The 27,838-nt window shown below is 36.2% G+C and overlaps 1 protein-coding gene across 3 annotated transcripts; it reads left to right on the top strand.

Annotated features, from left to right (window-relative positions):
* The first annotated feature begins 134 nt into the window (after positions 1-134).
* Positions 135-27,675, top strand: LOC127869073 (GTP-binding protein 1-like). 3 transcript variants are annotated; one of them, XM_052411360.1, is made up of 11 exons: positions 135-278; positions 3,695-4,090; positions 7,654-7,762; positions 17,356-17,536; positions 18,661-18,907; positions 19,579-19,674; positions 20,136-20,374; positions 21,024-21,351; positions 24,442-24,577; positions 26,477-26,667; positions 27,446-27,675. In XM_052411360.1, exons 2-11 carry the CDS (start codon positions 3,956-3,958, stop codon positions 27,635-27,637), a joined length of 1,854 nt encoding a protein of 617 aa, XP_052267320.1. In that variant the 5' UTR covers positions 135-278; positions 3,695-3,955; the 3' UTR covers positions 27,638-27,675. The 3 variants fall into 3 exon arrangements, with proteins under 3 accessions (XP_052267320.1, XP_052267321.1, XP_052267319.1); XM_052411361.1 differs by having other exon boundaries at positions 164-282; XM_052411359.1 differs by lacking the exon at positions 135-278 and adding an exon at positions 420-627.
* The last annotated feature ends 163 nt before the right edge of the window (positions 27,676-27,838 follow it).

The raw sequence follows: 27,838 nt of genomic DNA, 5'->3' as shown, positions 1-27,838 counted from the left end.
GGTACATTTATTGTCATACAGTGCTATCCAAAAAGATTTTGCGCGAAAATGAAGAAGCACCTTTTATCATATTAGTGAAGATCGAAAACTAGCCATCTTAGCAATTCTGCCGAGAATCCAACCTGCGAAAATTACATAGTTCTGTGTGGCCTATGCTAAGCGTACAAAAAAGACGGGATTTATGAAAACTTATTATTCCATAACACGGAACGTCATTTCCGGTTATGGTGATGACATGTTGTGAAAGCTGTTGCTTGCATGCTACAACCGTTGTACGGGTAGGTAAGCTTGCATACCCTTGCATCAGGTTCGCCCATTGAAACATGCTCGCGCAATATTGTTTCACATGCTTTCATCATAGCATTTACTGTCCGGACTATATGTTGATCCGAAATTGATTGCAAATTTTAGTTGTTCAACTTGTCCATCGCACTGTTCTTACGTATCGAAAGACTGGATTTTGCGGTGGAATAGATGCGGCAGATGTTATGTTGTTTGGGGTTATGTGATGCGCAAGGAATATGTAGCATTATTGCGTTTAGATAAATGAAAAGTTTGTGCAAGAATTTTCCCCGTAGACATTTAAACATATGAAAATCGGTGTTCAACATTGTGAATATATACAAGGTACCTCAGACTTTATGTTCTGTCATTACAGAAGTTGATAAATGTTACAGCTGTTCTCACAGCACTAGCCTCACCTTATTCACTTAGTCCAATTAAACGTACTCCCTTAATAAACTCAAGAGCAAATATGCGCACAGATATGGTGCGCATCACTTAACAGATGTAGTTCCTTACCAATTAAGGAAAGCGATGATTAAACTTCATAAACACATAATGTTTACCTGAATGGCAGCCTATGGACGTTATCGATTGCATGCAACCTAAAAAACACAACGATATTTCAACACACTATTCTTGCTGTCATTTTCATTTTGAAATTTCCAACAGTTTAAATATTTGACTACTCAAAATGTCGTTATTGACTTAACGGGTACATCAAATATCATAATGTGGAAAATATTAGAGTAATGCGACCTAACCTATTGCGACACGTTTTGTGGGAAACATTACAACAGTTCCCAATATGGTCGATAGAGCGTACGAAAGAATAACAATGTGATTAAAAAGCATTTATTTATTGGTTTAATCATACCATTTGCATAGGTTTGTTCTTTAGACAGGTAAACGTTGATAGTTTTTGCAGTATCAGTGTTCCTTAGCCTTTGCAATGGTGATACAATTTTGCACCTTTGGGCAATAGACGGCGCATTGCAACTCTCAGCCTCAGCAACCCTTTGGGTTATAAAGCTGAGAGTTGAATTATTGCAACTACTTGTTCACTACATGTATGTTTAAACCTGGTAACATAATTTAAAAACCTTTATTTTCAAATTGAAATACATGTACCTTTAAGTACTGAGTGAGGGTCTTTTTAACCAAATTGCAACAGTTCAATAGCATATATTGCATTCATTTGGTCAATCTTAGCAGTATTGTTCAGAGTTCTCAGAAATGCTTAATTTGTACTTATACTTTTACCAAAACGGGCAAATAAAATTCCTGGTTAGATTCTAGCTGGATATCATTTTTGCTTGCATATGCATGGTCCCAGACAAAGAGAGCACCCAAAATCTGCATTTGTGAGTACGAATGTAAGTGTTTACTAATAAAAGAGATGTCTCTTTGAATTAAGTTCTGTAACGGTATTTTTATGTCCCCCACTATAGTAGTGGGGGACATATTGTTTTTGTCCTGTCTGTTGTTTGGTCTGTTGGTTGGTTTGCGCCAACTTTAACATTTGCAATAACTTTTGCAATATTGAAGATAGGAACTTGATATTTGGCATGCATATGTATCTGATAAAACTGCACATTTTGAGTGGTGAAAGGTCAGGGTCATCCTTCAAGGTCAAAGGTCAAATACATGGGTAAAAATCGCTCATTTAATGTACACTTTTGCAGTATTTCAATATTCAAGATAGCAACTTGATATTTGGGATGCATGTGTATCTCATGGAGCTGCACAATTTGAGTGGTGAAAGGTCAAGGTCATCCTTCAAGGTCAGATGTCAAATATATGTGGCCAAAATTGCTCATTTTATGAGTACTTTTGCAATATTGAAGATAGCAACTTGATATTTGGCATGCATGTGTATCTCATGGAGCTGCACATTTTGAGTGGTGAAAGGTCAAGGTCATCCTTCAAGGTCAGAGGTCAAATATATGTGGCCCAAATCGCTAATTTTATGAATACTTTTGCAATATTGAAGATAGCAACTTGATATTTGGCATGCACGTGTATCTCATGGAGCTGCACATTTTAAGTGGTGAAAGGTCAAGGTCATCCTTCAAGGTCAAATATATGGGTCAAAATTGATCATGTAATGTCACTTCTGCAATATTGAAGCTAGCAATTTTATATTTGAAATGCATGTGTATCTCATGGAGCTGCACATTTTGAGTGGTGAAGGGTCAAGGTCATCCTACAAGGTCAAACATCTTATAGGGGGACATTTTGTTTCACAAACACATCTTGTTTGATATAGCAGATATAACAACTGGATTTGGAATGGAAAATAAACCGCATTCCAATGATTTTTGCTATGACTTTTACAGGGGCCCTGGACCAGGAAGGGTGTTTGTGAGTTTGGATAACCTTGCCCCCCCCCCCCTCATTCCCGTAGGCATTAATATTTTACGTCTTACATTTCAAATGATAGGTCTGGTGCATTTGTTTGTCTGCAACTTGACATAAAATTTATCCTTTTATTTTAATTGGTAAAAAATTACTCACTGTATACATTTATTGCCCCCTACCGGTTTCTCCGGAGGGGACTTAAATGGTTTGTGCTCTGTGTGTCTGTCAGTCTGTCACACTTTTCTGGATCCTGCGATAACTTTAAAAGTTCTTCATATTTTTTCATGAAACTTGAAACATGGATAGATGGCAATATGGACATTATGCAGGTCATTTCATTTTGTTTCTACGTCAAACATTCTGGTTGCTATGGCAACAAATGACAATGGTGGAGCCGGTAGGGGACATATATTGATTGGCAATAGTCTTGTTTTAATATAACCTGCTGCAGTCATTTGATTATTAATAGGTGGGCACAAAGCAGTGTTTCTGTGAACAATATAGAAGTGAAACACTATTTGTAATCTCCCCTGGTACATGACTGTCCAAGTCAGAGTTCAAGTGGCCCAGGCTTTGGGTAGACTTACTTGAATTCCATCAAGTGGGTCACAGGCATATAAAAGTTTCACAAGGAGACAGGGCTCCCCAGGCTCCTAATTTTCTTTAGACAAATGTTCCATATATCATCAGATTTTCTATTTCTTTCTATTATTTGTTGGGTTTCAATTGTTAAAAAGCTGTAGCCAAAAGGAAATTTCATCAGCCAAATTGGCTTTTTGGTAGGCATTGGCTTATTTTGAAAATAGGGGAGTAAGCCATGGGAGAGTCAGTTAATATCCTTTATCATTGAGAATGGCAAACAAGTTAACATGTCTATATGTATATTATAAAGCAATAAAATAGCATATTTTACATTTTGTTATTTTTTCCTTTAAGGTACTATGATTTTTTGTAGTAAATCCTTAAATTATTATGATCTTTTCTGGCAGCCACTTTTCTTGAAAATATTGTTGCAACCTTTAAGACCAGTGCTTAAATTTTTTGTTTTCAGATTTCCCAACCTCCAGCTTCTGGAGTATGCAAGGAATTACATAATAATTCTGTGACGTATAGTATTTGTTTTAGAACAAACACCAAACATGATCATACGAACATTGTAGATGGTAATAGAACAAACAGTGGTTAAATACAAGCTGATTTGTGATAGTCAACAATTTAAATTCTAGTAGTACTTTGTGTAGAAGAAGAAACCTGAAATTCATTGTACACAATCGGACACTTGTAAGTAAGAGACCAAGTTCAGTGTTCGGAAATGGCTGGGGCACTAAGCCTAGAGAATGGTTTCAACCTGAGCGGAGATTCCCCAGACGAACCAATCGAAAATGGCACGAATCTGTTTGCGCCTGATTCAGGGGCAGATATGGACATTCCTATGATAACTAGCAAGGTGAGTCCACTCCTTTGCAATCCCTTGATGGCTTAGATACGTCTGGTGATGCTTTAGTAGTCCTCGGAAAATCCAGTTAAATTAAAGAAATGTCTTTCTAGATTCAAGTTTTAGGCATCATTTCAAACCCTAAAAAACTATATAAATAAAGTGAGCAGCACACAGCATAAAAACAGACTGAGTTACGGTTTTATGCTGGTTGCAACTTTTCTTTTGAGTGGGATTGGTTATGCATTGAAATATTTTCTCTCTAGATTTTATGTTAGTTGACAGTAAAAGGAAGTGTATCGTAAGTTCTGTCAATAAGTACTTTTCTCATCATGCCCTGGTTATATGGCAGAGCTCCAGATAAGGGTCGTATTTTCGTAATTACGAATTATTTTCAAGTCCGTTACGTATTTATTTTAAAATCTTGTCGTACCATTAAGAATTACAAAATCAAGTTACGAATATTATTTTTACATCAGTTCGTATCGATTTTTATTGAGTTCTTTTCGCGTATTAAAGATCTTTGCTGTGCTTATATAGAATGGTTATCGGGTTTGTTTAACAAAGCGCATTATTTCCAATAAAAGCGGCGTATACAGTCTATCTGTCAGAAAAAAACAATGGCGCCGCCCAGAGAGCGTCCTAAAAAACTGCAAAGCGCCCAAAAACACGCTTTTAACATATATGTATTGTATGCAAAGTGAGCAAAGTTAAATGTTTAGAAAGACATTATAGAAAAGATATTATACAATGTTGTATGTTCAGTTGCCGACACAGTCGGAAAAGCTAAACAAAAACGCGACACGACAGGTCCAAACTTAAACACAAAAAAAACATTGAACGAGTGGAAGGGACAAGTCCCGTGGCTAATCGTTGAAAAGATTGAATGGGAGACCCGGTTTAATTGTGAAATATGTAAAAAATCATCTAAGGCATGCAATCTAAGCACAGTTTGGGCATATGAAGGTATTTGAAAAATAAAATTGTATAATACTGAAAAGACACTGTTGAACTCGTATAAATAAAGTTGCCAGTATGTTTATTTTGATTTTTTTTGCATGAAAATAACTATTATTATTTATTTTTAGGTCATTTAGAAAAAATAAGAATTATTTTCCCAAACTTAGTAGTAACGTTAAGAATAAAATTTCAGAGTTAAGAATTATTTTTGAAAATCTGGTAGTAATTTAAGAATTTCACAAAACTTTATCTGGAGCTCTGTATGGTCAATACTGACAATTTTTTTCCCCCTGAAATGTTATTAATAAAATGCAGTTTTCCGGTAAAGTAACCAGTGATTTATAAAACAATATCAAAAGTGAAGTAATATAGTTTTAATACACAGTTTTAACTAGTTTTTAGGGGGGAAAATGCAAATGGAAGGGTTTTATTTTGATTGAATACTCAGGGCTCAGCGTAGGTTCAAACTTGAGGGAGAAGTGACTTCTCCCTGAGATGAAATTAAGGAGAAGTGAGGCCACTAGAAGGAGAAGTGATTTCTTTTCGGCGTTTAATAAAATTTTCGCTTGTTTTATACCCCTCATTACACCAAGCCTTAGTATCATCATCAATGACAAACAAATACTATTTTCAAATTCAATAAATCCTTACCAATTAAGTCACATAAATCAATTCATACAAATAAAACTTGTGATTTCCATGTGCATCATAAAAATAAACAGAACTTTAATAATGTAATGGCAATCCAAACCCTATTTACATCATAATGTACATGATAAATAGTCAGTGATTTTTTTCACTCAATTGGGAACAGGTCCGGTACCAATGACATTGGAAATTCTTCGCGTCATGAAATCACCAAATTGTGGTAAAAACGAGTCTTAACAAAACACAATCTTGGGAAATGCATGGGACATATAGTATATCTATTAATGTTTATCCGAATTGTATACATATCCGAAATATGTACACTTGAGAATGCCTTACCTGTTTCATTTAATAATCCAAATTTTGCTCGTTGTTATCTGGTTTAACAAACCTTATTACACGTACATGTTTGTTAAATCCAGTTAATGCTTTCTACATTATTGAATCACCATTACTTGTAATTTAAATCGCCAGCTTTGAATTGAACGCGGGTTTAATGTTACAATACATCTGCCATTTTCAATGGGGAGGCGGAAAACTACAACGGGCGAGGCATGGTCAGGGGTGATAACCCCAAAAAAGGGTTAGGGTAAGGGTTAGGATAAGGGGTCGGGTTAGGGTTAGGGTTGGGTTTAGGCTAACCCAAACCCTAACCTGACCCCTAACACTAACCCAAACCCTAAACCTCTAACCCCCCCCCCCCCTTGCGCAATACCATACCATGCCTCGCACGTTGTAGTTTTCTGCCTCCCTTTTCAATGTCGAAGGTCATGAGTCATGACGTAGCAATTTTATTCTACTCTGATAATTTATATCTAATCGAGGAAATGTGTTTTCTCAATGTCTATTGTGTAGTATTAGGACTTGTTAGTATAAAAATGAACTGTGATTCCAGTTTATATAAGATGGGTGTTACTCGTTATTATCGGTGGATTAACAAACTGACAAAACTCGCTGGACTTTTACAGTAGTGGATCTACGTAATTAATAGACCTTTGATCAATTTTGTTTTTCTTTAATAAGATTTCCGACTTTCTTTAACCGTGCCGTCTGCCAAAAACCTGTAATTATCGAATGGTCAATCAATTATCACGTAATCATTAGACAATTTACAGCACGCGCAAAGAGGTTGCGGGATATAAAATAAAGTCGTTTACGTACATGTATGGATACGGTAGATAAAATTATGGAAATTAGCAATACAGTTTGCACGGGTGGGTTGTTAGTTTTCGTTTATATGGTTATGAATTAATGTCTGACAAAATAAATTGCACATCGACTGTATAATTAGTGTTTATGAGTTTTGAAACATGAAACTAGTAAACAGTAGAACATACTAGAATAAATCATATTCATATTTACTGTTGGGAATGTGTTGCGCGTGTGTAAACTTTTTTGAGCGTAAATACATGTCTATAACGACGTCATCTCATCGCTCAGGTAAATAACTGCATATGTATATACAATGCGCGCGTTCTCATTGGTAACTATCGATGTTAATGTACCGCTTAACTCCGCCTGCAAGGCGTGTACTAATTGGGCTTGCAGAACAGAGAACTATCCAAACTGTCGGCGAAATGACACTCGCTATGATCTTTTGATCTAAACCGTTATTTTTTGGAGTGAATGCCCATGTATGCTAGTTCCCTGGATAAGCTTTCACAGCAGTCGATCTTTTGCTGTGATAATAAACTGATAACATAACAAGCGTCATCGGTGACTTTATGACATGTGAAAATAGAGAATTTTTAGATGAAAAAGTTGAGAGAAAAAAAACGTCGATGTTGTAAAAAAAGAAGGCGAAGTCAACTTCTCCTTCATGTAATTTAAGGGCGACATTATTATGTCCCGGGCGAAGATGTCGCCCTCACGGCCGAGCCCTGATACTGTTAGAGCAGCAAGTTCTTTCACAGCCTCCCGAAGTGTATGCTACATGTTCATTTCTTATTGACTGCCCTGTTTTGCAGACTGCACTGATAAGTCCAAACAATGAGGAGTATGAGTACATTCTCGAGACAATCAAGGAACGAGTGGAAGAAGGTCAGGGTGAGACGATATACGAGCTCGGAACTGGTGGTAAGCAGGGCTTTTTGTCTTAACTTTTAAGTGGTGTATATTGCCAGAGATCAACATAAACGTTTTTCCACTCAGAAGAAAAGCGAAAATGGTTATGTCAGTCTTCACGCTAACTATAAGCCCGACAGCCCGGGTATGGTAAAATGTTATTCGGGCTACTAGTCATTAATAATTTATATAGTCGGGCTATTGGATTTTTTAGCTGTTTCAAATAAAGCATAATAATTCGGGCTAGTGGTTCACATATATTACCGTGAAGACTGGGTTATGTGCAAACAACATAAAACTAGAACAGCCTGCGAGTAACTCGCAGTCTGTTCAGGTTTTATGCTGTTTGCTGGTCATCAGTATCTAAGGGTTGGAAATGAAGCCTTTAAAAAGTGAATCTAGTAAGAAAGGTCTTCAATTAAATTTACCTTTCTAAGGGACTACAAGGAACAATGATCTACTAGTCTGACAGGACAAGCTAAATAATTAAGGTCTTCTCTTTCATGTGCGAGTGATCTCTTGTTTTTACTATGTATAGAAATATTTTTATCATTAACATTCATAATTAAACTCTGTTTAATGTCTTCTTTTTACTGGCCAATGTGTCCAGTTGATTGGACCAACAAGCTGGTAAATTCTATTGTGCACATGACAGTTACTGACCATGTTTGTGTAAGAATATATTCTGAGAAATAGAAAGATTTTTTCACAAATCTGTACACGCACATCTTTAGAGACCTTGAGATTGTGCGCAAATGCATATGTCCATCCTATCAAAATCACTTGTATAAACCGTTGAAACACAGATGTAAATGTTTGTACATGCTACATGTACTTATGATCCCTTTCACAACTAAAGAATATCAAAAGCATTTCTACCATATACAATATGTACAATGGTTTGATCTGAATCCCATACGCAGACAAGTGGAAGTCTAGCTCCTTTGAAGTTGCACAATTCTTGTGTACATGTACATTGAATAACTAGCATTTTGGAAGGTTACCATTACCATGTACATGTATATGACTTGATTATAGGCATTGATGTTGTTAGTTGTCATGTTCTTCATTGCATCACTTGTAATTGTCATGTTTTTAATAACATCACTTGCTCATGAACAATCCTCAAACAACTTTCAAACAAAGGTTTGATTTACATGAGACCTTGCAAGAGAAAAATTATGTAATAATGAACCTTTTTATTAGCCATTTACCTTCAGTTTGCAATTATTTATGTCTAAAGGCCGTAATTGTAATGGTTTTGATAGTAAATTAATGTATCAACTATAAATCAATACCAATATTGAACTATCTTCATTAGTATTTTTCCCAGAAGGGCATAGGGGGTATGGTGCAGTAAATTCCAAAAGGGCATTTTAACGTGCCATTTATTCCATTTATAATGTATGTCAAAAAAGGGCAAAAGACAGTGCAAACTATTATATTTAATTTGGGGGGGGGGGGTTAATTTATAATTACATGTAAATGTCTACTATCAATAAAATGTCTGTTGTTAATTTGTATTTTACTGGGGGTATAAGACGCAGTATTCTGATGCGTATGCCGCGTATTATATGTGGATAAAAACAACTGAAATTCAGAATGTCTAAAGATTTCAAAGATAAAATTGAAAAAAGTGCAAGTGAGAATATTTACCAGAAAATATGCTTGGATGTTGTCATCAAACTATTTTATTTAACACAAAAATTGTTAACACACTACAAAAAGAATAATATTAGAGAATGTCAAGGGACTGATGATGTGAACGGTTGGGAATCAGTTATAATGCGTGTCAATATCAGTTTATAATGTCAGTGGTTTTGAGGCAGTTTTTTGTTGTGCCTTTGTTATACATGTGTACTTACCACACTTATTGGTCCTACAGTATACACCTCCTCATTAAAATCTGGCCACTTAAGAGACTGATGGAAACTGGATGAAATCCTAGTGGAAATTGTGCTTTTCATGTATGAGCCCGGTTTTTTCTGTCCAGCACTTTTTGGTTACATCATAAATAGCTCGGTGTCCAACATTTTGTGAATTTTAAGCTGGTGTGTTTACCACAAAATTTTAGTTCATTGCTGAGTTTGTGTGAAGTCCTACAATTTCATAAATTGAAAAAAAAATGTGTTAAGGCATTTTGCAAAAACAGACAATTTATATTGGTTAAAAGTCAATGATGTAGCGCTGGACACTTTGTATTAAATGTTTGAAAAAAGCAAAAAGAAAAACAATATTTTGTAAAATGAACCAACTTCAGCTTCTTTCTAAGCATCTGCATTAACCCTTTGCATGCTGGGAAATTTGTCGTCTGCTAAAATGTCGTCTGCAGAATTTCTAAAATTAGCATTTTCTTTTTTTCAAAGAATACTATCAGAATAGCAAACAGTTTGGATCCAGATGAGACGCCACGTTCTGTGGCGTCTCATCTGGATCCAAACTGTTTGCAAAGGCCTTTAAAATTCGGCTCCAGCGCTTTAAGGGTTAACGCAGTACATTTTAATGTTTTTTATGTAGAGTGGCAAGAGTTGTCCAACTCTAGTCTCCATGATGTAACTGGACGCTAAAACATACTTGTTTAAATCATAATTATTTTATTTGAGCAAAATCAGTACATTTAATGGCACACTTCGGCACTATTTATTTCCTGCATATTTATTTACATGTAATACACATTGATAGCTGAAAAGCCAGATATACATGTTTTCAAACACTTCATGATGTAACACAAGACACCGACAGAATAATTGTGGATTTAATAAATTCCTATTGTGTTATATATAACATGTTTTTTGTTTGGTGTGGAATAGCTGTAGATCTTTCTGTATGCACCTCTTTATCCTTCTGTATGCACCCACTGGCTGTTAGTCACCCTATAAATATATAATTTTATGACGTACATGTATCATGGACACACAAAATGAATGAAAATCTGATGTCCAGTTACATCCAAGCAAGTTTTTAAAGTTATTATATGTTATAGCTGTCTTACTAAAATAAATACAGCATAAACAAAATAAGTTTCTAAATAAAATTTCAATTATCTCTTCCACTTTATTCTATCCTGGTATTAAAAAACAAAATTGACAAATTCTCAGAAAAGCATGTCAGGTACATGTACTGTGGGTGGGATACTTCCATATCAAATAATAGGAGTTTCCTTTTAATCTAGGAGCTATTCAAATTGCATTGAAATTGAAATACTTAAAAAATCATAGTTTTAATTGTTTCTGCTGCTGCAAAGTACCGAAGAGGGGGGGGGGGTTTAAATCAAAGATGTTACAAACATTTCCTGCTTACCCCACTCCTGCCTCGTCGTCCGCCATCTTGAAACAAAAGGTTGTTCATATTTTCCAAAAATAGTTTTCAACCGCTTACATCATTTTCCAAATGTTTTTGATAATATTGTTGACTCTAAAGGTGAGACAACTTCCTAAATCGGCAATTTAGGTAATTTGAATGATGTAACAGATTGGACATTACTGAGAAAACATGATTTGTACATGTATACGCAATTTTAAAATATTCTCGTTGAAATTAACGCCATTGATTTGTCATCACAGCGTTTCGACCTCATCATTGTTCGTATCAAAACATTTGTAGACGCTACACAAGTTATGTAAAAAAAGTTTGAGATCTTAATTCAAGATGTACATGTAACATATTGGACACGAACTGTTACATCACCTTCATAAAAAATAATGATTGTCTGACTGAAAATTGTATAGTTTGTGCCTTTTTTAAGTTTTATATCCCAGAAATAACCTTTATTGATTATATTGAAATAAAGGTAAGTAGCCCAAGTTTTTTAGCTCACCTGAGTGCTCAGGTGAGCTTTTGTGACCGGTCTTTGTCCGTCGTCCGTCCGTCCACATTTGTTTGTAAACACTCTAGAGGCCACATTTATTGTCCAATCTTCATGAAACTTGGTCAGAAGCTTTGTCCCAATGAAATCTCGGTCGAGTTTGAAACTGGGTCGTGCCGGGTCAAAAACTAGGTCACTAGGTAAAAAAAAAAGAAAAAACTTGTAAACACTGTAGAAGTCACATTTCATGCCCAATCTTCATGTAACTTTGTCAAAATATTTGTCTTAATAATATGTTGGTTGAGTTCAAAAGTCATTCCGATCCGTTGAAAAACATGGCCACCAGTGGGCGGGGCAGTTTTCCTTATTTGGCTATATTGAAACCTTGTAAACACTCCACACCGTCAGTCAGTCAGTCAGTCAGTTAGTCCGTCCGGATTAGTTTCCGCTCAATAAGTCAAGCAATTGTCATCAGATCTTCACCAAACTTCATGAATATGTGTTAGGCTATAACATCTAGGTCAAGTTCGATAATCGGCCAAATTGACCCAGACACTCCTGAGTAACGACCCTTGAATTATCGTAAAATTGGAATTTTTCTCGTTTCCGCTCAATAACTGGAGCAAATGTCTTAGGATCTTCAACAAACTTCATGAAAATGTGTTAGGCTATAAGATCTAGGTCAAGTTCGATAATCTGCTAAATTGACCCAGACGCTCCTGAGTTATGGCCCTTTTATTATCGTAAAATTGGGTTTTTTCTCATTTTTGCTCAATAACTCGAGCAAATGTCATAGGATCTTCACCAAACTTCATGAAAATGTGTAAGGTCATAAGATATAGGTCAAGTTCGATAATCAGCCAAATTGACCTTGACACTCCTGAGTTACAGCCCTTGAATCATCGAAAAATTGAGTTTTTTCTTGTTTCCGCTCAATAACTCAAGCAATTGTCATCAGATCGTCACCAAACTTCATAAAAATTAGTATGGCAATACAATCTAGGTAAAGTTCGATAATCAGCCAAATTGACCAAGACACTCCTGAGTTACGGCCCTTGAATCATCGAAAAATTGAGTTTGTTTCCGTTTCCGCTCAATAACTCATGCAATTGTCATCGGATCTTCACCAAACATCATAAAAATGTGTAAGGCAATACAATCTAGGTTAAGTTTGATAATCAGCCAAATTTACCCAGGCACTTCTGAGTTATGGCTCTTGAATCACCAAAAAATTGCGTTTTCGCTCAAAAAATGCTCATAACTTATATGTCGCTTCAGATGTAAATTTCATATTTGGTATGCATGTGTATATGGACAAGGCCTTTCATTACGCACACAAATTTTGACCCTTTTGACCTTGACCTTGAACTAAGGGTCCGCGTTTAGGTTTCAAAATCTGCATTTAGGTTTCGAAAAAGCGTTTTTTGGGGGGGCATATGTCGTCGGATGGAGACAGCTCTTGTTCTCTATATGTATATAGTGAAAACATGTGAACACTCTAGAATTCACATTTTTTGCCAAATTTTCATTTAATTTGGTCAGAACATTTGTTTCCTTGATATGAAAGTTGAGTTCAAAAATGGTTCCTGTCAGTTGAATAACATGGCTGCCAGGGGGGGGGGGGCAGTTTTCCTTATTTGGCTATAGAGAAACCTTGTAAACACTCTAGAAGTCACAATTTTTACCCAATCATCATGAAAGTTGTTCAAAACATCAAAACATTGGTTTTATTTATATCTCGGACAAGTTTGAAAATGGTCCAGATCGGTGAAAAAACATGGCCGCCAGTGGGCGGGGCATTTTCTCTATATGTATATAGTGAAAACATGTGAGCACTCTAGAAGTCACATTTTTGGCCCAATTTTCATGAAATTTGGTCAGAACATTTGTTTCCTCGACATGAGAGTTGAGTTTGAAAATGGTTCCGGTCAGTTCAATAACATGACATGGGGGCAGTTTTCTCATATTTATATAGTAAAAAAAGCTTGTGAACACTCTAGAAGTCTAATTTTTTGCCCAATTATCATGAAACTTGGTGAAAAGATTGGTTTTATATATATCACATAATTAATTCCATAAGTATTGCCTTTAGATTGTACAAATTTTCATTATATTATACAAAATCCTTGTAAACACTCTAGAGGTCACAATTTTGTTTCACATTTTATGAAATTTGGTCATAAAATTTATTTTTGTAAGCAAAGTTTGATGTTTGGTAAGGGGGGTCAACTCAAAATATAGGTCACCAGGTCAAATCTTACAAAAACAAAATCACTCCATATGCCAGAGTTTTGGTTCAATAATGATGAAACTTGACCAGGATGTTTGTCTGGACAATATCTAGGTCAAGTTTGACGTTTGGTAAAGATTGAATGAACCGACTCCTCTCAGGTGGGCGAACTAGGGCCATCTTGGCCCTCTTGTTTGGTAGAGTGATGGAAACAGGAACTGATGGGCACTATAAAAGGTATACCTTTTTTGTTGAGAATCCGCGTGTATTTGTTACAAATTTTTGTACTAACAAGGTAGAACTTGGTAGTTTTATGATATTTATCAACAAGTTTTATGTTAATCTTATCAAATATGGCCACAACATTTTTCAAATACATACATGAAATTGATATTTTAAAGTTTATTTGGGATGTAACTAAAAAGTGCTGGACGGAAAAACCGGGCTCGTATAATATTGTCAAAATATATGTTTCAACATGTTAAGAGTTTTTGAGAATTATCATATAATTTATAACACACAGCTGTTAATGTTTTGTTGAATTCCTAAATGGGCATAATTTAATTTGTAATTCAAAACACACTTCCAAATTTCAATGTTAACGTTGCTGAAGGTTACAAACTCTTCAAATAAACAGTGCTAATGTGTTTAGTGTTCGGTTGATTCTTTGTCCTTATAAAAAGCGCTCAAAATGTAACGTCATTCGCATGAAAAGCGGGGTGCATTGAATTTTGTATAAAAACTTTGAATCGCAGAGAGTATTGAGATACATTAAATTCTGTTAAATGTTTAGTAGTTAATTTTAACAAAATTAATTTCTCATCAAACATGCTGTATCTTTATTGTTACGGTCTTTTATATAAGTACAATTACTACTACATGTAGTTGTAGTTCTTCTGACCTATTGTGTAGACTGCAATTTTTAGCTCACCTGAGCACAACGTGCTCATGGTGAGCTTTTGTGATCGCTTTTTGTCCATCGTTTGTCATATAAGTACAATTACTACTACATGTAGTTGTAGTTCTTCTGACCTATTGTGTAGACTGCAATTTTTAGCTCACCTGAGCACAACGTGCTCATGGTGAGCTTTTGTGATCGCTTTTTGTCCATCGTTTGTCATCCGTCGTCAACATTTTGCATTGTGAACACTACTGTTTGACAAAAGGGATTCACATGTTCCCAGTTTTGTTAAGAGACAATTAAGATGTTATGGATAAGGGTGTGTGGCGGCTTTTGCCTTTACAAGGGCAAAGTGGCACTTCAGAACGGCAGTAGGGCGCAGCGCCACCCAAAAAGGGCCTGGAAAAAACACTTTCTTCATGTAATTCCCTACATTCTTTTTATGCCACCCGGTAGGGTGGCATATAGCAATTGAACTGTCAGTCTGTCTGTCTGTCTGAGCGTCCGTCCGAAAACTTTAACATTGGCCATAACTTTTGAAATATGGATGATAGCAACTTGATATTTGGCATGCATGTGTATCTCATGGAGCTGCACATTTTGAGTGGTGAAAGGTCAAGGTCATCCTTCAAGGTCAAAGGTCAAAAAACAAAGTCGAAGGGAAGAAACAAGCATTAAAGGGAGATAATTTCTATTTTATATCATTTGGCAGGTACAGATCTTTTTCACAAGAGAAGTAATATTTTTTTAAAGGGATAAAAATTTTAAAAAAAAATCAAAGTGTGCATTGTGTCTCTTGTTAAAGTGATGGTTTGCTTTTCTAGGGTAGGAAAGTATTTTTAATTATAACTGGAAAAATTCAAATAAATGAGAACTGTTTTGCTGTTTTAATGGTGAAAAATAATTAATTTGCAATTTGTTATCCTGCGTTTTGGATTGAACAATTGTGTAGAAACTGGGAGGGACATTTTCAGCAAACAACATACAAAAATCGCCCAACTGCATTTTTAGCTCACCTGAGCGATAGCTCAGGGTGAGCTATTGTGATCACTCACCGTCCGGGGTCCGTCCGTCAGTCCGTCCGTCTGTCTGTCTGTCTGTAAACAATTTGTAAACATCTTCTTCTACTAAACCATTGAGCCAATTTCAACTAAATTTCATGTGGAGCATCCCTAGGTCATGGGACAAAAGAATTGTTAAAAAAAAATTTGATCACATTACCAAGATGGCCGCCATGACCATATATGGTAAAAACCTTAAAAAATCTTGTCAGAAACCGCTCATCAGATTTTCAAAAAATTTCACAGGGATGACCTTTGAAGGCTCCCCTGAAAAAGTTGTTCAAAGAAATTTGATTCGTCAAAAAACATGGCCGCAGGAGCTCGTTGAACTTTGCATGTTTATTCGTTTTTGCCTATTTTGTGAAAACTTTCAAAAATCTTCCACATTTTTTGTCCGATCCTTTCCAAATTTGCACAGTGTCTTTATACCAATGAGGACACGAACCCTACAAAAAATGAGCATTATTGGTCCATGAAGTACAGAATTACCTCCCCTTGAATTGAGAAAATGGTGTTTATGCAATAAAGTCCAAATTTTTCATCCAATTCTTTCCAAACTTGCACAGTGTCTTCATATCAATAAAAACTCGAGCCCTGTCGAAAATGCGCAACATCGGACCATTAAGTCCAGAATTATCTCCTTGAGATGGCAGATTTAGAAATAATTATAGTGTACTCTTTTTTCCAATTAATAGTGCTATTAGAGTAAAGGATTTGCTGGCTACAGGCCAGGTTTCTCTGACACGATTCTCTTCTGATGGCTTTGCTGCAGACCACATAAACCCTTAACCCACAACAGTTAATTCTTTCTGCAAATGTTTGTGACTGTGGAAATCGTTGAAATAAAAGAAGAAAATGCTGAGATTAGCATTTTCTCCTTTCATCACAATGCTTCCTACCCTATTAAATCTGTTTATTCTTATTCCATAATAACTTAATTTGTCGTCTGCAACCTCTTTCAATTTGAAAAGGGTTAACTACCAGAAATCAATTAATGCTGTAGTTTTGTTGATGAGAAATTATTTTTCCTTTAAAATGGGAGGTGATTATTGCTTAGGAAATTCTCTGGTAGGGTTGAATCATAATGGGAAATTGAGAAATTGTTCAGTCCAAAATATGTTGATTGGTAAAAGGATTTATCCTTATGCAAACATGGGTTGCCTGTTTAGTCGATGATATCTTGTCAATTTTGAGAAAAAGGAGGAATCTCTTCAAAACAAGCAAAAATTCCTTTTATCTCAATGTTTAAGTTTTTAGCGTACCTCCTAAATTCTCCTAAACCATTGAGCCAATTTCAACCAAATTTCATGTGGAGCATTCCTACGTCAGGAAAAAAAAATATTGTTAAAAAAAAATTTGGTCACAAAACCAAGCTGGCCGCCATGCCCATATATGGTCAATACCTTAAAAAATCTTCTTGTCAGAAAGGGCTCGTTGGATTTTCAATTTTTTTTACAAGGATGATCCTTAAAGGCTCCCCTAAAAATTTGTTCAAGAAAATTTTCTTCTTGTCAATTACCATTGGGCCTAAGGCTATTAAATTTGTTCAGGTGAGCGATTCAGGGCCAATGTGGCCCTTGTTAAATTACTTTGTTTCTTCTTCTACAGAGTGTGACACACCAGGACTGAAACTTGAGGATATGGAGGCCTCAATTGCGACTCTTAAAAGCATCTCAGAGACGCTGAACTATGAGATTACTAAGTTACGAGAACGCCATGAGAAGGAGGGCCTTGTCACGGAATTCTTACTCAGGAAAACACTTGATCTACAAGATTTCATGGAGATAAGGTATGTTATGTTTAAAGTGTCACCCCTCTCAATTAAGGACCTGCCACACATGACTTGTGATACACATTTACTGATAAATATAGTTACTCCTGATTTCGGTCTTTGCTGGTTGCTTTGCAGGTGGGTTTTCTGTGGAATTTCTTTGCTAAAGATCTACCTTTTGGTTCAGACATTTCAAAGTACCTTCACAATTTTCAGGCCAGAATGTCCTGCAAAAGGGAAAAAAATCGTGGGAAAAAGGGAAAATATACCCGTCTCTTGAGTCTGGAATTTCACATTACCCTGCCACCATTTTGACAGTTATGTCAGTTATGGCAATGTCCACTAGGCCTGTGGACCTTACTGTGTTTGTGGTCTTAATCAATAAAAACGTTCCATAAGTATCAATAATGTTTAAATTTGTCCATGGTATTGTCCATCACTCATGTGAAACAATGACATGGTTATCGGATAAATTTGTTTAATCGATTGTTTTAATAAGGTTTTCAGAACTTCATTTAGTAAAATAAATACTTTTATGTGAAATTATCAAAATAAACAATGACTTGTGAAATTATCATCATAAAACACTCACTTGTGAAATTTGTAAAATTAATATTCAGGGGTTTTTATCTGATTTTGGGGAATGGGCCTGGCCTTTATTGAGGGGAAAAAAAATCGCGCAAATGCCTGATTTGGGGGGAAAAAATCACGCGAAACGCCGGATTTTGGGGAAATTAAGGAAAGTCTTAAATAATCAATTTAACATATTTTGCTGTTTTTTTAAACAAATTCAAGGCAACAGATAATTTAATTATGCAATATGTTATATTTTCTACACTGGATAAGGTTAACTTATGTATTTAAAGTTAAAAAAAAAACAAAAAAATTTTTTTTTTTTTTTTTTAGGGCAAAAAAAAAATGAAGTCTGGGGGAAAATTTACCTGCTGAAGGGAAAAAAAATTCGAGGGGAAAGGGCCGTTTTTCGGTGGGTCCCAAAGAAGGAAAAAAAGCCCTGATATTGACTTATCAATTTCTTCAGATGAACACTAAATTGTCAAATTATCAAAAACACATTGACTTGTCAAATTTTTCAAATCAACACTGACTTGTCTCAATGTTTTTTTACATTTCTTCCCCCACAGAGTTGCTGTTGTAGGCAACGTAGACGCAGGCAAGAGCACACTGCTGGGAGTTCTTACCCACGGGGACCTTGACAATGGGCGTGGTCTCGCCCGCATGAAGCTGTTCAGACACAAACACGAGATGGAGTCCGGGCGAACAAGCAGCGTTGGTAACGACATCCTGGGCTTTGACTTGCAGGGAAAGGTCGTCAACAAGTCCGAGCACGGGCATTTAGACTGGGTGAAGATTTGTGAGCAAGCAGCAAAGGTATGAGTATATGTGAAATTCTGGGCTAAATGCATGCATGTTAAGTGTCAGATTCGCAAGTTCAGTTTGCAAAGGTAGATCAGGGACAATTATTTCTGATTTGATGATTTTTTTTTTTTTCGTTTAAACGAGTCTTTTCTAAACAAAATCTGGTCTAGGCTAAAAAATTGCCATTCATGTTTAGCCTGTGCAACTACACTGGCTAATATGCAAAGGTACTTGACGCACTTGCATTTAGCCCAAATGTTTCTCAGTTAGACTCTATTTGAAGAACTGGGATGTATTTGAAACTTCATATGATAGATTACAGTCGTTTTCATTAAGCAGTTTTGTACTAATTGTCATTCTTAGCAAGAACATGTTACGATCCTGTCTTTTTGATATCTATGAAAGTATGTGCAAGTAAGGCTGAACATTTATCTGAACAGGAATTACAGGCTTATGGTGACTTTGACAAGTGCACATGATTTATAACCAAAAGTTAGCAGTATATATCTGACGCAAACTGTTAATAGTGATACAATATAAGACATCATCTTTAACATTCTTTAAAAATGAAATCAATACAATTTGAATGTCTAATCAATTTGTCAATCTTAGCTCTTTAAGTTACTTTTTTGCCTTGTTTACAGATATTTGATGTTGTATTGAACTGTTTCATTTCCTTTCAGGTGATAACCTTCATAGATCTGGCTGGCCATGAGAAGTATCTAAAGACAACAGTGTTTGGAATGACTGGCCACGTGCCAGACTTTGCGATGTTGATGGTATGGCCATACATCCAGTTGTATTTGAATTCTTTAATAACGTGATAATCATTTCAATTTATTGTCTTCATTAGGAGGCAATGTTTTGTTTGTTTGCGGAAAAAGAACCAGATCTTTTTTTTAAATGTGTGTTGAAACAGCTTTGAGTCTTTGAAACCTTTATAAGGTGTGGAATAAGTAAGTTGCAATTAAGAAAATTGTATGTTAGTTTTATGAAATAAAGTTTTATGATTTATCTAATACATAAGTTGCAAATTTCAAGTAAAAAACTGCTTCTCAAATATATTTGACACCAAGTTAATCTTTTTATAGATAGTAATATTTTCTGCCATTGAGTGCTTTAGCTTTCAAAAGTATAAGTATTTATTGGCATGTCATATCGTATTTTTATAAATGAAGTCTAAAGAATGAATTTTAAAGCCAAAGGAAGTTGATATATTTAAAAAAAAATACATTTTCAGATTGGTGCAAATATGGGCATAGTTGGTATGACAAAAGAACACCTGGGGTTGGCACTAGCATTACAGGTTCCAGTGTTTGTTGTGGTTACAAAGATAGACATGTGTCCTGCTAATGTCTTAGAAGACACGCTGAAGTTACTGCAGCGAATCTTGAAATCTCCGGGTTGTCGTAAGATGCCTGTCCTTGTGCAAAATGCAGATGATGTCGTGTGCTCAGCCACTAACTTCTCCTCTGAAAGGTTGGTACATGTTGCATGTCATTGAAGACAAAATGAAATTTACTGCTGGTAGTTAAAAGGCATTACAAAAAGGTTTGTCAAATTTCCAAGTTTACAGTCTTCAAGTCATATGATGTTCACAGAATCAGCGCCACTTATTTGCTTAGTTGGTCAGATTATTATGGAAAAAAAATCCCATGAAAAGATTATCGCTCATTACAATGATCCAACAAAAATTTTACTGCATCCTTTAACTGTTTTGAGGATTGTTAGTAAATGTATTCCAAGCTATATAATAAGGATAAAAGTAAGTAGGTAGACATTTTGATCAACATTGAACATTTATGAATTTTTACAACAAAAGATATATATATGAGCTGTGAAAAGGGGGTTTAATGCATTTGCGTGAAGTGTCATCCCAGATTAGCCTGTGCAGTCCGCACAGGCTATTCAGGGATGACACTTTCTGCAAAAACTTGATTTTTGCTGAGAAGAGATTTTCTTAAAACGAAAAATATTATACAAGCTGAAAGTGTTGTCCCTGATTAGCCTGTGTGGACTGCACAGGCTAATCTGGGACGACACTTAACGCACATTCATTAAACCTCCTTTTCACAGAGCACGACTCATATACATTTCTAAAAACTTTAAAAAAACTCTGACTCTCCAGAATGTGCCCAATATTCCAAGTGTCCAACGTCACAGGGCAGAACATTGACTTATTAAAAATGTTCCTGAATCTGCTCTCGACACGCGTAAAGTGCAACCTGGGTAGCCCGCCAGAGTTTCAGATCGACGACACGTTCTCGGTACCTGGCGTGGGGACGGTGGTGTCTGGTACCCTGCTCCAGGGCCTTGTCAAACTCAACGACACACTGCTGCTGGGCCCAGACCCCCTGGGCCAGTTCCAGCCAATGGTCATCAAGAGTATCCACCGTAAGAGGATGCCTGTGAAAGAGGTCCGTGGAGGGCAGACAGCCTCATTCTCGCTGAAAAAGGTTAGATATGGTTTAATTTATTTATTTTAGCTCGATTTCATCTTATGCCAAAGGCTTATTGAAATGCTCTCGAATCTACTTGGGTGGAATCGGTACTTGGTCTTTGGGAGAGATCTAACAAGAAATATCTTTACAAAAGATATTCGGCGTACATTCTGACTTTGGAGTAAAGATAGAAAATTTACTTTTTGAAATAAGAAAATTTAAAACAAATGTTTAAGTATTGTTGTGTTCCTTTTTCACTTAAAAGCCGCATATCCACTTCATGAAATGTTGTGTTATGAAGTGCATGTATATTAAAACACATAATAGCGTTTGTGTACATACAAATTTTACTACTATGTCATAATGTGTGATCACATCATATGTGTTGGTTTGTAGCTTATTATGAATTTATTTCTTTGTCATTGAAACATTTGACATTTGATGAAAACACTGTTTTCTTTCCAAACATTCAAATAACACTGTCCCATCCGCATCATGCAACCATTGTTCTTACAGCATATTCGGGCAAGTGTAGCTCAAGCCCAGCTTGCACACTTGAACGGTCTGGTCAGGGTCTACGTTTTCTGCTATAAAAAAGCACACACAGTGTAATGCAGGGCTCAAATTTAACTTTTTTGTTTACTTTCAAAATATTGCGAGCAGCTTTAATACTAACTCTCAAAATCAAAATCATTCTCGCAAATTTTAGATTTATATTGAGTTCTTTTTCCCACTTGACTGTTTTCTTAGAAGGATTTAATTTCCGTTTTTTTTTCTAACTCAACGGTTAACTTTGCTTTATCTTTCGTATTGTTATTTCAAACTGTGGGCAAAAAGAAACTAGTTATTTTTCGCATCTGTTCAAGTTTAATGAACACATGTGAATTATCGACTGTTTCACGTTCTGTGTAACAATGCCGGCCGCATATCTGTACTATAAGTATTCCAGTCTACATACAAGGTGCACGCTTAAGCATACGGGTATTCGAACGTTCTATAAATTGACGTACAGTTTAGCGTTCACGATGTCGAACGCATTTAGCAATATTACTCTTTTTTCACTATTTCTTTACTCGCAAAAAAATACTAGTGGCTTAAAAATTAACTCGCAATCAGTATTTTTTACTCGCATTTTGCGAGTGTGCGAGTGTTAATTTCGAGCCCTGTAATGGTACATGTATCTCCTCAACTGAGTATCCTCCTCAGTATGCCCATCATGAAAAGACTGTGTGGATGCGTAGGCTGGACTGGAACTATGCTGGCAGCATATTGCATAAGTCTCATTTTGCATGACGTGGGTCTTTAAATATCTTATTGCATCTTGTAAATGGAACACCAAACCACAATACTTTCCAATGTAGTTACACTGTGTTATTTATAGCAAACTGGCAAATGTTGGTAGCCTATTGTAGCTTGCAGGGAAGATTTTCATACCGACTGCGTGTGTTAAATGATTTCTGGTCTATCATGGACACTATACTATTTCGGTAGTTTTGTCTCACAAATAGCATTTACCGATAAGTTTTCATTAATGTCTTCCCCTTAAATTCCTGTTAGTTGATACCTTGAAAACAATACTGTGTTATCAACATAAGGAGTTTATGGATAGTACACTCTGTCTTCCTCTGACGATTTTCTGACCCAGCACTGACCCTGAAAGTCTTGGGAATGAATATACTGGTGATGCAGAATTGTAAGTGGACCAAAATGTGTGTCTATGTTTTGTATGAAAATGCATGGAATAGTGCACAATTCCCTATAATGATTAGTATTACATCCTTTACTACAAAGAAGCGGTGATGTTTCCAATGTTCCAGGTGATTATTCTCAAATCTGCCAATGGAATGAATGAATGAAGTGTATTCATTCGGTCCTAATGGTGTTATATAAAGGTTATTTTAGGAGAAAAGCTGAGTTAAAACGCAAGACCATAAATACACTCCCACAAAAGGATCAAACCCGTGATCTCTCGGTTGTTAGGCCCACACCATATCCCCTATGCCATGGTGACCCATAAGATTGTTAACCAGGTTTTCCGAAGGAAAAAACTGGTTATTAGATTGGCGAATGAGGGCGGGCTGGCTGGCTGGCTGGCGGGCGGGCGGAACAAGCTTGTCCGGGCCATAACTATGTCGTTCATTGTCAGATTTTAAAATCATTTGGCACATTTGTTCACCATCATTGGATGGTGTGTCGCGCGAAATAATTACGTCGATATCTCCAAGGTCAAGGTCACACTTTGAGTTCAAAGGTCAAAAATGGCCATAAATGAGCTTGTCCTGGCCATAACTATGTCATTCATTGTGAGATTTTAAAATCATTTGGCACATTTGTTCACCATCATGGGACGGTGTGTCGCACGAAAGAATCACGTCAATATCTCCAATGTCAAGGTCGCCATGACTTAAAATATATTTTTTTTAAAAACAAACTTACAAAGGGGGTTAATTTTGTTTGTTCATTTCAAAAGTTCAGTTTGAGTTTTCTCCCTTTATCAGATTTTTTTTCACAATGAAAACCTGGTTTTGTGACAATTTTGTCCCTTGTTTAGGGGTTTATTGAAGAAGTAATTTTTGGATGGATCATAATTTGTTGGAAATTAAACAACTTATTTGTTGAAGACACAATGAAAAGGAATCCTCAAATGATAGGGAAAAATCAACTTTATTTAAACACAATCTGTAGAATTGTTTTTTTAACTGAAATATGACATTTATGAGGGCTTTGTACGAAAGTAATTTTAATTTAATTGTGTTCTCTGATTAAAGAGATCAACGAGTAACATGTTTGTATGTAAGTTAATTTATCTGAAATATATTGATATACATTTGTAGCACTACAGCTTCAAATTTGTGTGCATTTATTTAAATTGTTTAATAGAAATCTCTTAAACAAAAATCCAGTTTGGACTGAAATTGTCATCCCTTTATTAGCCTGTGTGTACTGCACAGGCTAATCTGGGCGGACACAGTTTACAAACATGCATTAAGCTCAGTTTCCGAGAATGCCGCTAATTATATCTAGATAAAAATTAACATCATAACTCCAGGAAAAACAAAGGCCCAAAAAAGTTATACTATTTTAATACACAGATAATGATTCCAGGTGAAAAGATCAGCAATACGCAAGGGTATGGTGATGGTATCTCCACGTCTCAACCCACAGGCCTGCTGGGAGTTTGACAGCGAGATACTTGTGTTACATCATCCCACCACCATCAGTGTGAAATACCAAGCCATGGGTAAGATACTAAGCAGTGTTGTTTTTAGAACCATATTTGGAATAAGACTGGGGCCTTTTTGATAAGGACATATAAAAAATGTTTGAATGTAATTAGGAAATTGAGATGGTTTATTTTTTTGCTGATAAATACTGTACTTTGAAGAAAAAGTGTTTTCAACAATATGTTTGCTAAGGTTTAATTCACATAGCTTGACATGGATATCAAATGAAAAAAATAAAAAAAAGGAAAAGTAAAATTTGGAATTTTAGGGCAGTCATTTTTGAAAATTATATACTGTTTTAGAGTTACTGTATAATGGTGGTGAATTTTGAAACCGTGTTTGACTAAAAACCACCAATACTGCTGAAGTGTTGTTGTAAAAGGGCTTATGATCTTTATAAAATGTCTGTGTTGTAGGGCAAATCTGATTAAAGAATTTATAGAAAACCTCATGAAAATTATTGCAGTTATACTTGCTTAAATTGTGCTAGCATCAAATTTAAGCCCTTTATTTATTCTGGAATCATTATACCCTGCCATTGGCGGAGGGATATTGTTTTGGCGTTGTCCGTCCGTCAGGAGCTATATCTTGGAAGTGCTTAAATTGGTGGATTTCATTAAAACTTGGTATGAGTATGTATATGGATAAGGGGATGATGCATGCCAAATGACATTGTACACCATCTATAAATAACGAACTTATGGCCCTTTGTATCTTAAAAAATGCTTTTTTTAGTGTCAAATATAACTCTTTTGTGTCCAGAAGCATATTGGTGGGGATATGAGTTCAACGAATTTGCTTGTTCTTACTTGACATTAGGGCTGTCACGATACGCCGTGAGCGTACCGCGGTATATCGTGGTACAGCAACACTGTATCGCGGTACGTACCGCGATATTTTACAGAATATGTATCTGTAAAGAAAACAGTTTACAAACTTTATTAAACACAATAATCAGAAAACACGGGTATCATAGTATGACTTGAAACTGTAAAAGAAACTGTAATAAACTTGATAGAAGTAGTCATTGTTATTGTTATTGTTATTCGCGTCTTTTTCTAAAATGTCCGCCATGTTGTTTACAATAGCTGTGACTACGACCTGTGTAAATCGAACGCTTCAAGGGCATGTTTAAAATGCGGAGTCAGCAGGCCCAGTATTGAAAATCCGTAGCGTTCTGATTCTTCCTCGACTTATTCATAATCTTAAGATAACATGATTTGGAAGTGCCATGCTTTGAACGATCGATATTCTAAAGAAAGAAAATAAGAAATAGAGTAAACATCTTTTGGATAATTATGAACTTATTTGCAAAGGAAATCTAACCCAAATTCAAAAAAAGGTACGGACTCATACATTGCCGTATTTTAAACGTGAAAGTTAAACATCTACCAGTGGAAGCGCTTGCTTGACCTGGATATTAACGGATTATTTATTTAGCCCTTTTGAATCGCTTCTACAGTTTTCAAAACGATATCTATATCAAAATAATTATGTAATGTATTTATATATGTGCTAATATAATAATATTTAAAAAAACCGGTGCGGCAACGCCGTACCGCGGTGCGATTTTTTTCACGACATGCACCGCGATATACCGGTATACCGGTGAATCGTGACAGCCCTACTTGACATCATACAACTTAATCAAATTTAGAATGTTTCTGACAAGCATAACTATGTTATAAATTCAAACTTTTTCTTATTGGAAATTTCAGTCATTCTTTGTTTTTCCTTGCTATCAGTATCTTCTACATTTCCATTGTTTTTTAATAAAAAATGTGCATAAATGCATGTTCACTTTTATTTTTTGCTTATGTTTGATATGATAGGGCCCCGCTCCATTTCGGTATGTCCCACAGTTTTCATCGCAATCTTCCAAAGATCCATGCTCAATCTCGAAATTGAATTTTCAGTGCATGTTGGAAGCGTGCGGCAAACAGCGACTATCATAACAATGACCAGCGAACATTTACGCACGGGCGACAAGGCGCAGGTGAGGTTCCGTTTCATCAAGAACCCAGAGTACCTGAGGTCAAACATGCGGATGGTATTCCGTGAAGGACGAACAAAGGCCATAGGGACAATTACAAAACTGTACCCGCAGGTGAGTACAGAAAGTCCCTGTGATGACACTTTTAAAGATTATGCCCATCATTAAGCCCCGTATTCCCAGAGCATGGTTACTTTAAAGTCTTAAATAGTATTTTAACCTTTTCATATTGTTTTTCATCTGTTGTTGTTTTTTGCTAAACAAGAACATGGGGTAGATATGATCAGTGCCTGTGTTCAAACTGCTGTAATTGTTATACATTGAAACCATAAGAGGGTGTGGCAGAATTGAAACAAGTTTGTTTGTGGTTTTGAGAAAACCTTTAGTTAGTTTCATGAAATTACGTTACTGGACACACTAAACAGCGTAGTATTTTACAAGCACATGCTATCATTTGTTGAAACAATTGACACTGGACAATTTGCATACCCGTATTAGATCATCAATGCAATATTTTGAGAGTGTCTCAAAATTTTCAAACACACAAACTTTTTGTATCTTAATTTTCAGACATCTGTATTTTTATGTCGCCCAGGGGGGACATATTGTTTTTGCCCTGTCTGTTTGTTGGTTTGCGTCAAACTTTAACATTGGCCATAACTTTTGCAATATTGAAGATAGCAACTTGATATTTGGCATACATGTGTATCTCATGGAGCTGCACATTTAGAGTGGTGAAAGGTCAAGGTCATCCTTCAAGGTCAAAGGTCAAATATATGGGGGGGACATAGTGTTTCACAAACACATCTTGTAAAATATATTTTTATAACTTTATTTTGGGAGTGGCCAAAATCTGAAAGTCATTAGGTTAATCATGAGGCTGTATCCGCAGGTGAGGGCTGTGGCCCAGAACACTCGACAGCAGCGGGCGCAGAAGAAGGCCCAGGAGCAGGGGCATCCAGGGGGCGCGGCACAGGAGCCTCAGAAACCCAGCAAGAAACGGCGAGGGACTGGGAAGGGAGGAAACAGGGAAGGGGAGCCGGAAGATATGAACGGGAGCCATGAGGAGGCGGGGTCTTCGTAACAAATGGGAGGGTTGGTGGGGGTCCAATGGGTGGGATTGACACACATTGAGTGGGTTTGGGGGGGGGGGGGGGGTTCACCTATAAAGGGGGGTCGTTGGAATTGTCTATGGTAAAGGATAACAGTTAACAAAAGGGCTTTCATAAAAATGAGTTACTCACAGGCTGTTCTGGTTTTATGCCACTTGCACTAGCACAGGATG

Source organism: Dreissena polymorpha, chromosome 2 (assembly GCF_020536995.1).
Source record: "Dreissena polymorpha isolate Duluth1 chromosome 2, UMN_Dpol_1.0, whole genome shotgun sequence".
Classification (NCBI taxonomy): domain Eukaryota; kingdom Metazoa; phylum Mollusca; class Bivalvia; order Myida; family Dreissenidae; genus Dreissena; species Dreissena polymorpha.
This window is presented reverse-complemented; position numbering and strand designations above follow the sequence as displayed.

What these genes read in the sequence shown, in the direction of transcription:
- LOC127869073 (XM_052411360.1), top strand. Translation starts at nt 3,956, where the DNA reads ATGGCTGGGGCACTAAGCCTAGAGAATGGTTTCAACCTGAGCGGAGAT. An exon ending in ACTAACTTCTCCTCTGAAAG is followed by an intron (nt 20,375 to 21,023) that starts GTTGGTACATGT and finishes CTGACTCTCCAG; the next exon opens with AATGTGCCCAATATTCCAAG. An exon ending in CCTCATTCTCGCTGAAAAAG is followed by an intron (nt 21,352 to 24,441) that starts GTTAGATATGGT and finishes TAATGATTCCAG; the next exon opens with GTGAAAAGATCAGCAATACG.